This window comes from Myxocyprinus asiaticus, chromosome 39 (assembly GCF_019703515.2).
Source record: "Myxocyprinus asiaticus isolate MX2 ecotype Aquarium Trade chromosome 39, UBuf_Myxa_2, whole genome shotgun sequence".
Lineage (NCBI taxonomy): Eukaryota > Metazoa > Chordata > Actinopteri > Cypriniformes > Catostomidae > Myxocyprinus > Myxocyprinus asiaticus.
In genome coordinates, this window is record NC_059382.1 from 7955928 (window position 1) to 7972500 (window position 16573).

Consider the following 16573-nt stretch of genomic DNA (forward strand, 5'->3'; position numbering starts at 1 on the left):
ACAAGACAAAAATATGATTTGGTTCGAGGTATGACCTGCTCATTGCACTCTTTATTTCCCTCTCCTTCTCTCTCGCTCTAAGACCACCCAGATCCCCCATCAGAACTGAAGCTCCTTCGCATCAGCCACGACTCTGTAACTCTGGAATGGATGCCGGGGTTTGATGGTGGCTTGATACAGAACTTCCGTGTCAGGTGAGGTTGTCATAAGCATCGCTGTGAGGTGTCAATGTTAAACGTGTGGTATGTGTCGTTGCTATGTTTTATCTCCCAGTCTGCAGTGCCACAAAACTGAAATTGTGCTAATTTTAGGTAGGCTGCTGTATAAACGTTACTATGTTTATCTACAAGTCAATGTGGCACTGTCATTCACATATGATTCCCTGATAAACACTAGCATCTGTTTCATTGACAGGTACCAGTGGGCGGGAACTGCGAGTTATATGTATGTGGATGTGTTTCCTCCGACGGCTACAGTATATACAGTCACGGGTCTCAACCCTTCCACTACATACAACTTTTCTGTCAATGCTCTCAATGCAATGGGAGAGAGCAGCTATGCAGACAACAACAAGATACTTACCGTCACCACCGCTGGTATATTTAGCTTAATCTGTCTCATAAAGCAGTGGTTTTTAACTGGTGAGTCGCATCCCAAAAATGGGTCTTAGGTCTGTTCCGAAAGGGTTCATACAGAAGGGAAAAACAATGCTAAATGCAAATAATAAAATAAAATATATATAACATATATTTATATAATCTTACATACTCTATGTGTTCACTTGCAACAGGGATAATGATGCACAATGTGTTTTGTTGTTGGCTGCTGAGAGCATGAAGCCATGAAAATATAGGAGAAATTTCAAAACCATCTAAGCGTGATAGAACTAAGCAGTTCTTAGTAGTATTTATGTATTTAAATGTTTGACATTAAAGACATTTTTGTCTGCTTTTGTCCGGTTGTGTTTCTGTGTTGGGTCGCCACTTGATGTCCAGTGTCACATCTGGTTCCTGATGCAAAACCAGTTGAAAACCACTGAAATAAATCACACCAGGCACATACACTAAATTAGTAATTTGGGTTTTTTTTTTTTTTTTTTTTTTTTTTTATGTTTAAATTCAAGCTTTACTTTCCACTGATTTTATGAGCCATTCATCAATCTGACAAATTACATTTTATTTGTGAGGCAAAGATCAAGACTGAGCCTCATGCAAATAAGGCCAAAAGGCTGAACATCTACACCAATCAGTGCAAGAGTGTGTTTTCTGAATGCATATGTCAGCTTTAATTGTATGGCGTGAGTGGAAGAGAGAGAGAAAGAAAAAAAATAGAGCTGAAAAGAGAGAGAGACAGAAAACAAAACATTGTGATGTATAATAAATGATGATAAGCTACATTCCCTCAGCAAACATAATGAATTCTGCAATTGTAATGTCATAGCATTTGATTTGCAAAACAAATTAGTCGTGAGAAAGCACAGGCAGCTGACGGAATTATAAAACATGAAACATAGCCCTGACACACAGCTCACCAATGGTAGAGGTTTATATTACTATTATGGGTCAACAGCAACTAGTAGAACACAGTACTTTACACATTTACCAGTAAAAGTATAGATTGATCAATCCCATCAGTCAATTCAGTTTTAGCACACATAACTTTGATTTGCTGCATGTGTACTGTGGGATCGTATTGCGTGTGATATGCCAAGAATAATTGCGCAAATGACCACTCAATGCATGTGGTATGGTATTTGGTAATTGTATATATTGTTAGACATGTCAGTCACTCATGGCTCTAACTAAATGACTTTTTTTATGTTGATAGATATAATGTGTAAATATAGGTATATATGAAAAAAATAATATATTCTAAAGATACTATATAGGCCTACATTTTTATTATATTTCAGTTTAAATATTGTTTATTAGGGGCTTTATTAGTGGCAGTTTTGTTTGGTGTGGTGGATATGACACCACTAGGACAGTTGTAATTTTTTTATAAAAAATATATATATACACTACCGGTCAAAAGTTTTGAAACTCTTACTCATTCTTTATTATATTTTTTTTTTTTTTTTTTTTTTTTTCACATTTTAGAATAATAGTAAAGTCATCAAAACTATGGAATAACATAAATGGAACTATGGGAATTATGTTGTGACTAAACAAAATCCAAAATAAATCAAAACTGTGTTATATTTTAGCATCTTCAAAGTAGTCACCCTCTGCCTAGAATTTGCAGAAATGTACTTTTGACATTTTCTCAACCAACTGCTTGAGATATCACCCTGGGATGCTTTTTAAACAGTATTGAAGGAGTTCCCATCTATGTTGAGCACTTATTGGCTGCTTTTCTTTATTATTTGGTCCACGTCATCAATTTCAAAAACGTGTTTTTTTTTTTGTTTGTTTGTTTTATAAACATTTTTTTTTATACATTTTTTTTTTTTTATAATGAAATAAATTAATATGGTGGCACAATTATATTTTTGTCTACAAAACTAATTTCAAACATTTAAGCATACGCCTTCAGATCAAAAGATTTTTAAGATCATGAGAATCATTTCAGTCAAGTGTTTCAAAACTTTTGACCGGTAGTGTATATTTAAAAAAAATCATGCTATAGATATTAAAACGGTTTATTTCACTCAGTGTTGAGATTATAATATAGTTTTAAATATGTAATATTTTGTATTTTTATGATACATTTTTATAGTTTAATATTGAAGTTCTGGGTCTGGAACAAGCAAGTAAAATATGTACATAAAAGACATTTAAAAATTACTAAAATTAAATGATGAAGGCCTGGTAAAAAAAAATAAAAAATAAAAAAATCCATAAGATTTGCCATGTAATTTCTCTGTTTTAATTTGTTTGTTTTAATTCAAATAAACCCCTGGGATATGAAATTGCCTGAAGTTGAAGAAACACCCATATTTATTTATACTAATATGATATGAACATACTAAAAACCCCTGCTATTTAGTAAGAGTCCAATAAATGCAGTTTATCAGATCATACATGTAAATGCTATTAATATAGACCAATTAGTTTTTGTTTTTCTTATCTGGTCAGAGCGGAACATAATGTCTGCTCCCCTCCCCTGAGTTATTTACCACCTCTTTTTTCTCTCTTTCTCTCTCAGATGTTGACAGGGTCTCCCCAGCAGACCAGGTCCCAACGACTCCTCCAGGTGCTGCATTTCCTCCTGTTGCTTTCTGCGGCTGCTATTTATCAAATGTAGAAAATACCTGACACCCCAGAATGCAGATAAATTTCTCCAACACTCATACTTTAGTTTCCATGGCCTTTACCGGCCTGTTTTATGTATTTTCACAAGGCCTTGGGGTGCAATGTTTTCCCTGTTGTGGTTTGGTTCAGTTTTGCTCAGGCTATAATCTTGAATGCTTTGGTAAAATTTAATGGGGCACAGTGGCAGTTATTGACCGTTGGCTTGTCAAACAGAATAAACTGACATTAGCTTGCTGCAAATATGCTCTGTTGTTTTTTTTTTTTTTTTTTTTTTTTTCATCAGTATTTTTGACTTGTCTTCCAGCAAAAATATCTAAACATCCTTAAACCAAGAAAAATAATTGCTATATAGAAAATAAGACTTGTTTTTCCTTTTCTTTTGTTTTTTTCTTACTCCATTGGTATTAGTTTTTTTGTAATTTTTTTTATTTTTATTTTTTTATCTTGTTTTAAGCATTGTTGTAACATACTATATTGAGGTTTATGCTTAAAACAAGAAAAAACTATTTGGGGTAATGGGGTAAGAATAATAAACTTCCATCAAGATATACAGTATTCTATGAAAGCAAGTCTTATTATCTCAAACAATTTTGCTTTCAAAGTAAATTAATCTAGTTTTAAGGAAGTTGCGATACTTTTACTAAAAAATAAGACAGAAATACTGATTAAGAAAATATTTTTTGTAGTGTTAGGTCCACCAGATACTGCTTTGTATGAAAGCAATATCACACCATGGAATAATTTTTTTTTTTTTTGTTTTTTGTTTTTTAAGGTCGGAATTACTTTATTTCTCACAATTGTTATTTTGTAACTTGCAATTGCAAAAAAATAAAGTAAAAATTGCAAGATTAAAGTCACACTTGCATGATATAAATCTTTTTTTATTTTTGTTTTTATTAAAGTCAAGTATGAGATTAAAGTCTATAAAACCTCACAATTGTGACTTTATTTCTCACAGTTGCAACTTTACAGTATCATGCAGTTTTAACTTTATTTCTTGAAATTACATGATATAAACTGAATTGCAAATTTATTTTGTAATTATGATAGTCCCAATTGCGAGATTTCAACTTTTGCAATTGTGAGTTTATATCACGCAATTGCGATTTTAGATCCTGCAATTACGAGAAATAAAGTCAGAATTGTGAGAAATAAAGTCTAAATTGCCTTTATTTCATTTTTATTACGTGGCTGTTTTAAGGCTCCATAGCTTTGCATTTTTATGTGGTTCGTATAAAATAGATTCATTAGGCTTTTCAGTTTCCATGGATAGTTCCTATGTCATCAGTTTGATTTGGGAATGATGCAATGTGTGTGGAGGTTTTTCAAGAAGAGATTCATCAATGTATCTCCAGTGTATATAAATAAGCTAGTTCATGCAGCATTGCAGGCATATTCACGCGGCGAGGCATGACTTGAGCATGTCAAATCCTTAAAAATCACGCTTTCTTCTGCAAAACAGTGACATATAGCATTGCAAATCCAACATGAAAGTGACAGTTTTGAAAATTCAACACAAGACATCTTTCAACATCATGAACATGTATTAATAAATTTCAACACAGCTGCCAATTAACATTAATATATTCCATTCTGACAACCTGAAAGTGTCCAAATAATTTTGTTTTAATTGTGAACAGTTTATGTATTGTTTTGGCAAATCTAACAAGAGTCTTCATAGTGAAATGTTTAGCTTGAAAACTGTCCTTGTGCTATCTTTAAAATTAAGGGGATAGTTCACCCAAAAATGAAAATGAATCCATAATACAGTTGTTAAATCCATATCATCAGAAGCGATATGATAGGTGTTTTTGAGAAACGGATCAATGTTTAAGTCCTTTTTTTAATAGAAATCTCCAATTTCACTTCCTCTTTTGTTTTTGGCGATTCACATTCATCATGCATATTGCCACCTATTGGGCAGGGATGTGAAATTATAGTAAAAAATTACTTAAGTATTGATCTGTTTCTCACCCACACCTATAATATCGCTTCTGAAGACATGTATTTAACCACTGGACTCATATGGATACGTTTATGCTGCCTTAATGTGCTTTTTGGAGCTTCAAAGTTCTGGTCACCATTCATTTACTTTGTATGGACCTACAGCTGAGATATTCTTCTAAAAGTCTTTGTGTTCTGCAGAAAATAGAAAGTCATACTGGAATGGCATGAGGGTGAGTAAATGGTGAGGGAATTTTCATATTTGGGTGAACTGTCTCTTTAAGAAAGAGAAAAACGAAATCAAGCAAGTTTCGATTGTTTCATTTTTGGGTGAACTATCCCTTTAATGCCACTTTAGGTTGATATTTTGTTATCTAATGAAATGACATTCACACATATTGAAGTGTGGCTTCACTTTTGTTCTTCTGACAGGTCCCAGTCTTCCAGTATATGTTGTGGTGATCCTGGTAGTGGTTGGCGTCCTGTTTTTACTAAATGGGTTGGGCTACTTCCTATTCGTCAAATGCAAAAGAGGGCAGAGACTGAAAGGTAACCGACAGCGAAACTCCTCGGCGTGTCACTCTTTGTTCTTTGCTCTGTCAAGACAGCGGTTTACTCATGGCAACAGCACGCAGTGCAAACGGGATGAACTGTCTGAATTCTAATATGACTTCTCATTTTTAAATCCATCTCTCTCTCTCTCTCTCTCTCTCTCTCTCATTCTCTTATCTCGTTCTCTGCCTCCTCACCCATCTGCATCATCCCGCCATCTCTCTTTTCCCCGGCAGCTGTCACTTTCTCCCTTTGTCTTCCCCCTTATCTCGCCCCTTTCCCTTTCGTCCTCTGTCATTCCCTCTCTCGCTCACCCCATCTGTCTCTTTTTTGCCTCGCCCCTTCCCTCAAAGTGTCAGGTGTCTTGTCTTCCCCCCTCATCTCTCTCTCTCTCTCTCTTTCTCTCTCTCTCTCATTTTTTGCTCTCTATTCACGATCCTGTCCTATTCTTGTCTTTCTTTCATTTTGGTCAGAGCCTTTTTATCAGTTTATTAAAGCTACTGTCACAACACAATTTGTAGGGATGAAGCAATAATTGTATGGGGTGTGTGAGGAACATTGCGTACACAAACTATCTCATGTGTCTGACATCCTGTCTGTCTTTTCTCTCCTGACTGTGACCTGTACCCTGTAACACCCCAATTTTTTTTTTTTTATTTGATTTTTTTTATACAGAGGACACCTTGAGCATTTCAAAAGACACAAAGAGCGAGGAGCAAAGGTGAGACATGTTAATATTCTGAATCAAAGCTCCACTGCAGGGATAGCAGCACTGACTTGCGTCCTGACTCCACGCTATAAAAAACTGAACTTGGAAACAAAAAACAAACTAGATTATTAAATTTTCTGAAGACATTGTAGGTGCTTGCTCTTGCAAATCTTGCTGCCACAAAATGTTAAAGGGATAGTTCACCCAAAAATGATAATTCTCTCATCATTTACTCAACCTGTTTTTTTTATCATGCCATCTCAAACTCGTATGACTTTCTTTCTTCTGCAGAACACAAAGAATCTTTGAAGGACATGTGATGTGTGCTTGTCCATACAATGCATGTCAATGGTGTCCAAAACTGTCAAGCCCCAAAAAGGGCATAACGGTAATCCATATGTCTCAAGTGGTTTAAAGGAATGTTCCAGGTTCAATACAAACATTTGTGGCATAATATTGATTACCACAAAAAAATTAATTGGACTCGTCCCTCCTTTTCTTTAGAAAAAAAGCATAAATCTTGGTTCCAGTGAGGCACTTATAAAGGAAGTCAATGTGGCCAATCTGAAAACGTTAAAATACTCTCTGTTTATAAATTATAGCCACAGGACATGTGTGTAAAAATGATTTTAGTGTGATAAAATCACTTACTAACCTTTTCTGTGTAAAGTTATAGTCAATTTTACAACTTCGTTACCATGCTGATGTAATGTCAACAAACCCTAAAACGACTGTAAAAATGACAATTTAAAAAACGTTATAGGTTTTAACAGAATAATTAATGTAAGTGCTTTATAAAATTATAAGCTTCACATTTCTCTGTTTAAACACTCCAAAAATTGCCCCAATTCACTTCCATTGTAAGTGCCTCACTGTAACCTCAATTTTTGCTTCTTTTTTTTTTTTTTGTTGTTGTTTTAGAGAAAAGGAGAGATGAGTCGAAATGAATTTTTGTGGTAATCAGCATTACGCCACAAATTCTGTCGATTGAGCTTAACTTGTATTGAACCCGGAACATCCATGTCTTCTGAAACAATATAAAACAGACCCACATTTAAGACCTAAAGATTTACTATAAACCTAACTGGAAGAGTGCAGGCTTCAAGACATGTACAGTTGTTGCCAGGTTCTCAATCCTGATTTTATTATACACCAGTAAGATTTTGCATTTTCATTCTCTAGTTTTTAGCATCAACCTTTTGGCCACTGTGGTACATTTAAAAAATATCCCAAAACAGCTCATCCCATGACTCTTTTTTTACCAGTGTCTGAATTTTAGATTAGCCCAACTGGGCCTGAAAACCTTGATCCTGGCAACACTGTGTCTGGTTCATGTACAGCTCTCTCGGTGTGTGTCAAGCATGTGGTGGTGTGTGAACGAGCTTCTCTCATGAACGCACCAAGGAGACTGTAAATGTTACAATTTTATTGAATAAGGGCTTTTGATCTGTTTCTGACTCAAACCGATTTTATCTCTTTAGAAGCCTTGGATTAAACCACTCCCAAATCCTGTGGATAACCTTTATGCTGCCTTTATTTCCTTTTTGGAGTTTGAAAGTTTTTGACCCCATTAACTTAAATTGTATGGATATATCTCCTTCAAAATATCCTTGTTTGTGTTACATTTTGGCAGATGCTTTTATCCAAAGTGACTTACAGTGCCCTTATTACAGGGACAATCCCCCTGGAGCAACCTGGAGTTAAGTGCCTTGCTCAAGGACACAATGGTGGTGGTTGTGAACCAACAACCTTTTGCTTACCAGTTCAGCACTTTAGTCCACTACACCACCACCCACAGAAGAAAGAACAAGTTTGAGATGGCATTAGGGTGAATGACTGATGAAAGCATTATCATTTTTGGGTGAAATATCCCTTTAAGGTGTTGTGGGTGGTTGCAAGGGCATTGCTAGTTAGTTGCTAGGGTCTTCTGAATAGTTGCTATGTGGTTGCTTACAGGTTGCTAGATGTGGCTCAGGTCCTTCAATGCAAGTATGATGATTTGCTAGACAAATATAACAAATCCATTTGCATGTCTGTCGCACAAATGGTTTGAGATAAGTCACACAACAAAGTTAATATAAATGTCAGAGATTTTAACAAACCCATAACCCAAAGTATGAGCAAGAGCAAGCATCAATAACAAGCAAGTCCATATCATTTCACCAGATTACAGGTGACAGAATCATGAGCTACCAAAAGCATGTAAAAACAAAAGATGGCTTGCTATTAGCTGGACCAAATTACAATAAAAACAACATGAAATGGCATCTGCAACCCATTTTACTTTCATAATGTGACATTATTTGGAGTGAAACAGAATATTCAATAAAAAAAGATGTTGAACGGAACTTGTTCTTATCCATTGTGGCATTGATTTGCCATTTCATATCACAATGTAGCCAGAAATTTAATGCAAGTTGGCAGTCCACTGCTACCCTCCTGAAACTATTTGGCTATTGGCCAACACTATCCAATATCCCAAATCCCTGAATGTAGACGTTATTCTTTCTCTTCTCTTTTCTAACTCACAGGTGCGATGTGCTGAGCAGGGAATAAAAATTAGATGTTTTTAATTCTGGTTCGTTCTGAGCAGAAACAGTATTTTTACTTTCCAGTTTCGGCGTTCGGCTGCCTCCTTTCAAACTGGTAATCAGTTAGAATGAAATTAAAGAGCGGTTAATAATGTTCTGACAGTACTATGTGCTTAGGGTGGGTGTTTACCAGTTGCAGTGTGACCAGATCTCTCAAGAACAAAAAGGGACCTGGTCTGGAAAAACAAGCTTCAAATAAGAGACTTGCCTCACCAAAAATAAATGAAAATAAGCGATTATTTATTTATTTATTTAAATTTAAAAATGTTCTTGTGGGGAAATTATCAGCATAGAAATCATATTAAGCAAAGTATGCAGTAGCCTATATTAAAGTATAATGTCTTTTCAATAAATATATTCTTAATATTAAAAATATCCCCAAACATATTTTAAAAATAAAATAAAAAAACATCTGGTCTTCTAAAATCAATTAATAGCCAATATCTCTCTCTTCTGAATGCATGCACACACTGCTTGGGTGTGTTGGAACTAAGCATCATCTTATGCAGGCAGAGTTATTTTATGTTAAACATTTAATTTTTTATTTATATAATTCGTTATTTTCTTTTAAGTATAGATCTGCTTCTCGTCAGAACCTGGCAGTGTGAAATCTATATTAATGCATCATATCTAACAATAATTCAGTGAAGACTTGGAAACAACTGAGAAATGTACTTTTTACTTCAATATTTTTCCTTGTATTTGGTTTAATCGTGCATGCACACCTAGTAATTAAATATAGTTGTCTAAATGGTCTTCATCATGTCACAGAAGGCTATATCCACAATGTGCATAGAAATGTGTGATACAGCTGTTTCCTTCAGAATCAAATCACATGCTGATCATGTTCAACTAAAAAGAGAGAAGCCTAATTTTTTGGGCAACAGGAAGTGATGTAATTCCAAAAATTGACTGTGATAAACCGTTTAAACTTTGGTTTCATTAAAAATAAATCAGAATGAAATTAATTAATTGTTTACCAACATTTAAAAATACAATATTCACTCAACATTTTCAGTCCCTGGTGCCGAGAATGAAATCTTCAGAACTAGTTTTTCTATTTCTGCAGGTCCACATCGAGCAGCTCAACCCGCTATGCGAGCAGAGAGCTTGTCAACGCCTCAGCACAGCGAACGCTCCTCATCGACAGCGGCTCAGAGCCTGATGGCAGCGTCTACGAGAGCTTTGGACGGGTATATCACTGAATAATCACTTAGTCTGTTCACGCAGGGAAAATCTGCAAAGGGGTGTTCTGGCAAACTTATATAAAAAATATACATGGAAAGAATGGAATCAAGAAGGGCAGACTGTCTGATTGCTGTCTTGTGAAAGTCAGTGATAAAAAAGATCTCACTAGAATTCACAAACAATGCTGATTACTACTGAATGTAGCTTTACCCTTTTGTGTACCTTTCTAACATCTCAATTGCAGGAGAGTTCACATTATTATTACCCTACCGAGGCCTACAGTCCTGCCCTGTATCCTCACCCTGAAGGCCCTGAGTATCAAGGTGAGAGTTCACATGATTGAATCTATTGAAGTTATGCTTTTAATGGGGATATTAAAATCTTAAAAGGATAGTTCATCCAAAAATTTAAATTCTGTCATCATTTTATCATCCTCATGTTGTTCCACACTCATTATGATGTAATGAGTACAAGAGGAGAATATTTGAAAAATGTTGATACTGCTCTTTTCCATATAATGAAAGTGAGTGGAGACTGAAGCTAACACTCTACCTAACATCTTCATTTGTGTTTCACTGAAAAAAAGATAGGCATACGGGTTTGCAACAACATGAGGGTGAGTAAATAATTACAGAATAAGAGCCACACAATTTGAGGAAGCACAAAACTAAATCTGTTAAGGAACCTCATTAATTTTTTACATTGTCAAAAGACAAGAGTCTTTAGTTTGATCCGATATGTCTCTAGTTTTAACCCAAATTTTTCAAAATTTCATACATTTATCATGAAAAGGCATGCTGTTAAACAAAATGACCGCAGACAACGATTATTTTCCCTTAGACATCCTATATTCACTGTGCATTATCATAATGAGAATCAATGGGTGCATTCAAAAGATGGAAAATGTTGCTTTAAGAGGCTGTATACAGAGTTAAGATGAAAAAAGGTGCATTTCAAACTGTTCTGAGACCAGTGCAAACAGACAGCACACTTGAGGTTAAGTCATTAACTAAATAGCGAGCAAGGGAGCATCCTATAGCTTTCCTCTGCAGCTAAGTGCGTACACTCCAAACTTCCGATCAAAAGTTCAGTTTCAGGCTGCAGATTGGACCGCTCAACATGGTTGGCAGACATGGGACAGTGGTAATCAGTACATAGATTCAGAATTTATAATGCTAAACTTTATTTTAACATGGTTGGAAGTGATTGGTCAATGCTTTGAATCAGAATTAATTATGCTAATTTATCTTGTTTGTTTGACTGTGCAAAGAGAGAACATTGAGATTTTGTTGCCAAAAATAGAAAGAAAAAAAAACATTGTAACATAAAAGTCAAATGAAATCAATACATTTTCATTTGTTTAGGTTTTATTTGTGCTTTTCCCAGTACACATTGTTCCAAAGCAGCTTTACTGAAAATCGGCTGTTATGTCTGTAATGTCTCAAAAACATGAATAACCAACACTCCTGGAAACATTATAAACAATTTGATAAAAAAAAAAAAAAATTCTGACTTTCTATAGCTTGCTATTATTTAAAATTCCACAAATTAGTCCCGCTGTCCCCATATGAGGACATACATTTTTAGGAAAACTATTGGCTCTATACCCTAACCCTAAGTATGTGTGATAGTAATAGGCAAGCTCCACAAAAAAATAGGTTTTCTTTCTCTGTTTGATTGTATGAGGGGAGGTATGCTATACCACAGCATTCCCAAAGTTTTACACTTTTAATAACCCTTTTTCCGCTGTGCAATGGGAGTTTTCAATATTTTAGCAAACTTCTCCAGTGACAGATGTTTATTGATTAATAAACAATTAAAACAGTTTTCTGTTCCAAAAATACAACTTGAAGGTACAAGATTAAGTATTCATGTGCTGAGTTTTCATCCCTCAAGATGGTAGAGACGGCACAAGCCCTCTCACTCATGAGTACGAGGAGGTGAGAAGCTGGGGGATGTATGAGGACCTGCAGGGCTACTCACTGCTGCCCCCTCCTGCCAACTACGATCCACGAGCACCACTCTCCACTTACTATGAGGTGGGCATGAACCAACAACTAGCTAGATATGTTATACTGCAGCACTTAATGTCAAATAGTGTGATTGCTAAATTCTGTAATTTCTGGCAAAACTAAGCCGTAAATTTAATCTTATCTCACCCAAATTCTACTCTTAATTCAAAGGATGCCAGATATACAAAAGCTCTTCGTAAAAGAATCATAAATGATGGGTATTGCAGAGTGGTGGTGCAATAGTTTATTGTAATCTTTCCAGTTTGCTAGTTCTCTTTTTTTTAATGGTGTTTATTCCACTTTGTCTCAAACAGGGAAGAGTGTATGGTAAAGCTGATCGGGACGTAACACCTGGAGTTTATGATTCAATGGTGTACAGATGCAGAAAAGACTCCAACTTGCCTTTTGAACTCAGGGGGGAGCTGGTCTAAGAGTTGTTATATGCTCCTGTTTTGACCATCTACGCTCTGAAACCGACATTCAAAGTTGCCCTGTACTTGTTACAGTGCTTGTAAGACAGGACTGTTTTAAAATTCTTAACTGTTTTTATTATTCTTTTTCTACTCCACAAATTTGTGCAATAAATAAATTTGGAACCCTTTAACATCTGTTAATTTTTTGCAGACAATTTCTGCCTTAGGCCACGTCCACACTAATAAATATTCCAAATGGTATCTATTTCCAAAGTATGCAGTCATTGAGAGCATTTTCAAAGTCTCCGTTTTATGAGTGGTGTAAACAGTGAAATCAGTTTTCAAACAAAAATGAAACAAAATGAATTTTCAAACAAAAACGTATTAGTGTGAACGTGGCCTTATGAGCCGTTCAGGCTGAACGTGTTCTTACGTTAAAGAAATTGAAACGCAGTACAACAAATATAACAGAATGCTGAAATTATTTTTAACCATTAAAATAAGCAAGGAAACTAGGCAAATGTTAATAGTTTGTGCAAAAAATAATGGCGCTCCTGCGTGGAAAAACAGCTTGACTCGGTGCAGCCGTCAAAAATGCAAAACGCCCGTTAGGTGTGCTAGTTTTAGTTTTTTGTAAACTTTGACACTTTTCAAGAATTGTAAAGCTGAAAGGGATAGTTCACCTAAAAATCAAAATTCTCTCATGATTTACTCACCCTCCTGGCTTCACAGATATGTATGACTTTCTTTTTTCTGCAGAACACAAATTAAGATTTTTAAAAGAATATTTCAGCTCTGTAGGTCCTCACAATGGAAGTGAATGGGTGCCAAAATTTTGAGGCTCCAATATACACATAAAGGAGCATAAATGTAATCCATATGACTCCAGTGGTTAAATCCATGTGTTCAGACATGATAGGTGATATGATATGATATGATATGATATGATATGATATGATATGATAGGTGTGGGTGAAAAACAGATCATATTTAAGTAATTTTTATCATAAATTCTCCTCTGTCCAGTAGGGGGTGAAATGCATTAAGACTGTGAATCACGAAAAACAGAAGAAGAAGAAAGTGAAACTGAAGTGGAGATTGACTGAGCAGGGAGGAGAATGTATAGTAATAGTATAGACTTAAATATTGGTCTTTTTCTAACCCACACCTATCATATCACTTCAGAAGACATTAATTTAACCACTGGAGTCGTATGGAGTACTTTTGTGTTGCTCTTATGTGGATTTTGGAGCTTCAACATTTTGGCACCCATTCACTTGCATTGTATGGACCTACAGAGCTGAGATATTCTTCTAAAAATCTTCCTTTGTGTTCTGCAGATGAAAGAAAGTCATACACATACATGGTATGAGGGTGAGTAAATGATGAGAGAATTTAAATTTTTGGGTGAACTATTCCTTGAAGTATGTAATTTCTGCAGCACTATTGCCACCAAATGGAATTTCAAAACTAAACATTGTTTTCAAACACCTTTCACGAATACTCCTCTTGCCGTCTGCCGTTGATTGAACAAACAGATATTCACGTCCCAAACTCACGCCATGGACCCTTTTTACACTTCCGGGTTTTGGAACGTGGAAGTAAGTGATTACAGGATAAAATTCGATAGCGGTTAATTCGCTCCAAAATTGAAAGAAAAATGCCACTATTACATTTTCACAACTTTTCTAATGAAGAAAAATAGAGAGCGGTGGATTAAGACAAATTGACTGTAACTCTCTCAGCAATTGTATTAGAAACCTCATCGCATCTGTGCTAACTCGTTTTTTAAAACTTAATTCTTTTGCCAAGAAGGTAATAGACTACAAAGTATAATGTTAGAAATGTATGCTAAATAATAATAATAATTAAAAAAATAGCAAATAAGACATTTTTCTAAATTTACACTGCTAAATATGGTAGAAATGCACCATCACAGTCTGTGAAAAGGGTCCATTGGTTGAGTCATTGTTGCTGTGTCGGGCTGTCAGGCCGCTCAAACAAATATTTTTGTTGTGCCAAAGAGACAGAGTTAACATTTTAGAGGAAGTCAACCTATGAATAGTTTTCTTATAGTTGTGTCTGCATATTAAGCTGGGATATGAGAAAGTATTTTAACACTGAAAAAGTTACACACTTTTAGATTACAATTAGAAAATCTTCCTGTGACTTGCATTGTTTTGATGTTTGCCATTAAAAAATCTAACTGACAACGCGATACTTATTTACCGGTAATTGGTCTATTTAACCATCTAAAATGACCTTTAAACTGCGAATACAGTGTTCCTTTATGTGTTGATTCTCTTGCACAGCCATCAGAATGATGGGTTCTGAGTGTCATTACACAGACCCATGACAATGCAATGGTGGCAATGGTTTAAAACATAAACTTACCAAAAAATGTAATACTATTCTTTTGCTGCCTTGCAAGCACTTGTATTTCATTCTGGAAATGCAAATCTAGTCTTTAAAATGTCTGTTGATTTTGACACTTGAAATTGTCAATCACTGTTCAATTTTCAATAAATATTCAATTTGTTTTTATTTAGTTTAAAATAGAAGATTTGTTGACAACTCAAACTGCCATTCGTCCCTTTTAAACCTCCAGAATTACTTGTGCGTAAACTCCAGCCCAAACAATATGATCAGTAGGATTTCTTATGAATAAATCCTTATTAATAAAGGGTTAAATGAGTCCATGTTACACATGTTAATATAATTGACTTCAGTGGCAGTAACAATATATAATTACAAGCTACACTATTAATTACATGCAGTATTAGGTCATGAGTTTTACTCAAGACATAATTATACAATTACTTATGTAAAGTCTGACCCTGTCCTGCAGTTAAAGGGTTAGCCCTTTAAGCTTCTTGCCATTTTTATTTTTTATGTTTATTTTTTTATTGTATTACAAGTATTACTGTAGAAAAAAAAAATATGATAATATCAAAAATCTTATGTAATGTAGCTTCTTGTGAGGAGAGGTACTATCAAACATGCCATTGTTCATACTGAACTTAATCGTTTTCCCTGATGGCATGCGTGACTGTTCCTCTTAGGATTACTAGAAATGAGGATCTTTGTCCCAAGGGGAAGTCTTTGAATGTGAGAAACTGGGATAAAAGTCTTGAAGCCTGGAGTCTATGGAAGCTGACAACAATAACAACAACAGCTTTCAATGACACACATTTGTGTTGTTTTGATGTATAAGTCATTACACAGAGTTATGAACTAAGCAAGGAATCTAGGAAAAGGGTCAATTATTTACTGGTCTGTGACAAGATTACTGGCTTGAAACAAAACCTCTGTGGCCTGTATGACTTTTGTGCTATATTCCAAATCTTCTGAAGCCATACAATAACTTTGTGTTAAGAATATAACAAAATTTAAGTTGTTATTCACTGAAAATCCTGCTCTCTGTTGTAGCATACATGTATTAACTCTTGACGTGCAAAGACGTGACACGCCACGTTTAACATCAGTTATGTGAAATGCCATTGGTTCTTGCAATTCTTATAACTGATTGCAATGTGCAATGTTTAAATATTTGTAAGTGTAAATGAGATTTAAGATATATTTATGGTGCTTTTTGTCCTTTTTGAAGCTTGACAGCCCTTCTTTTGTGTTACACTGAGGAAAGACAGACACATAGGTTTGGAACAACGTGAAGGCAAGTAAGGTGACAGATATTCAGTGTTGGGTGTACTATACCTTAAAACATTTTCCCGTTTCTTTGTTTACTTTGCTGTATGCTTGTAACTAAGCTGGCTTATCAAGAGAGAATTGCAAATTACAAGCTGGGATGGATGCCAGAATCAGTGTTTCAGAACACTGGCATAACAACTTGTTTAATTGTATATCAAAGGTTTTCTATAACCCATTGTCCACTGCCGCTGTAATTTCAGAA

The 16573-nt window shown here is 35.1% G+C and overlaps 1 protein-coding gene across 1 annotated transcript in view; it reads left to right on the forward strand.

The window, feature by feature from the left end:
• nphs1 (NPHS1 adhesion molecule, nephrin) overlaps positions 1 to 12854 on the forward strand; it is a 137267-nt gene extending 124413 nt beyond the window's left edge. Inside the window, exons 22-30 of the mRNA XM_051679119.1 lie at positions 83 to 194; positions 415 to 596; positions 3148 to 3195; positions 5631 to 5747; positions 6426 to 6471; positions 10120 to 10243; positions 10483 to 10561; positions 12135 to 12277; positions 12565 to 12854. Coding sequence (XP_051535079.1) covers positions 83 to 194; positions 415 to 596; positions 3148 to 3195; positions 5631 to 5747; positions 6426 to 6471; positions 10120 to 10243; positions 10483 to 10561; positions 12135 to 12277; positions 12565 to 12681 — 968 coding nt within the window. The 3' untranslated portion in view covers positions 12682 to 12854. The remainder of the gene's footprint in view (positions 1 to 82; positions 195 to 414; positions 597 to 3147; positions 3196 to 5630; positions 5748 to 6425; positions 6472 to 10119; positions 10244 to 10482; positions 10562 to 12134; positions 12278 to 12564) is intronic.
• The last annotated feature ends 3719 nt before the right edge of the window (positions 12855 to 16573 follow it).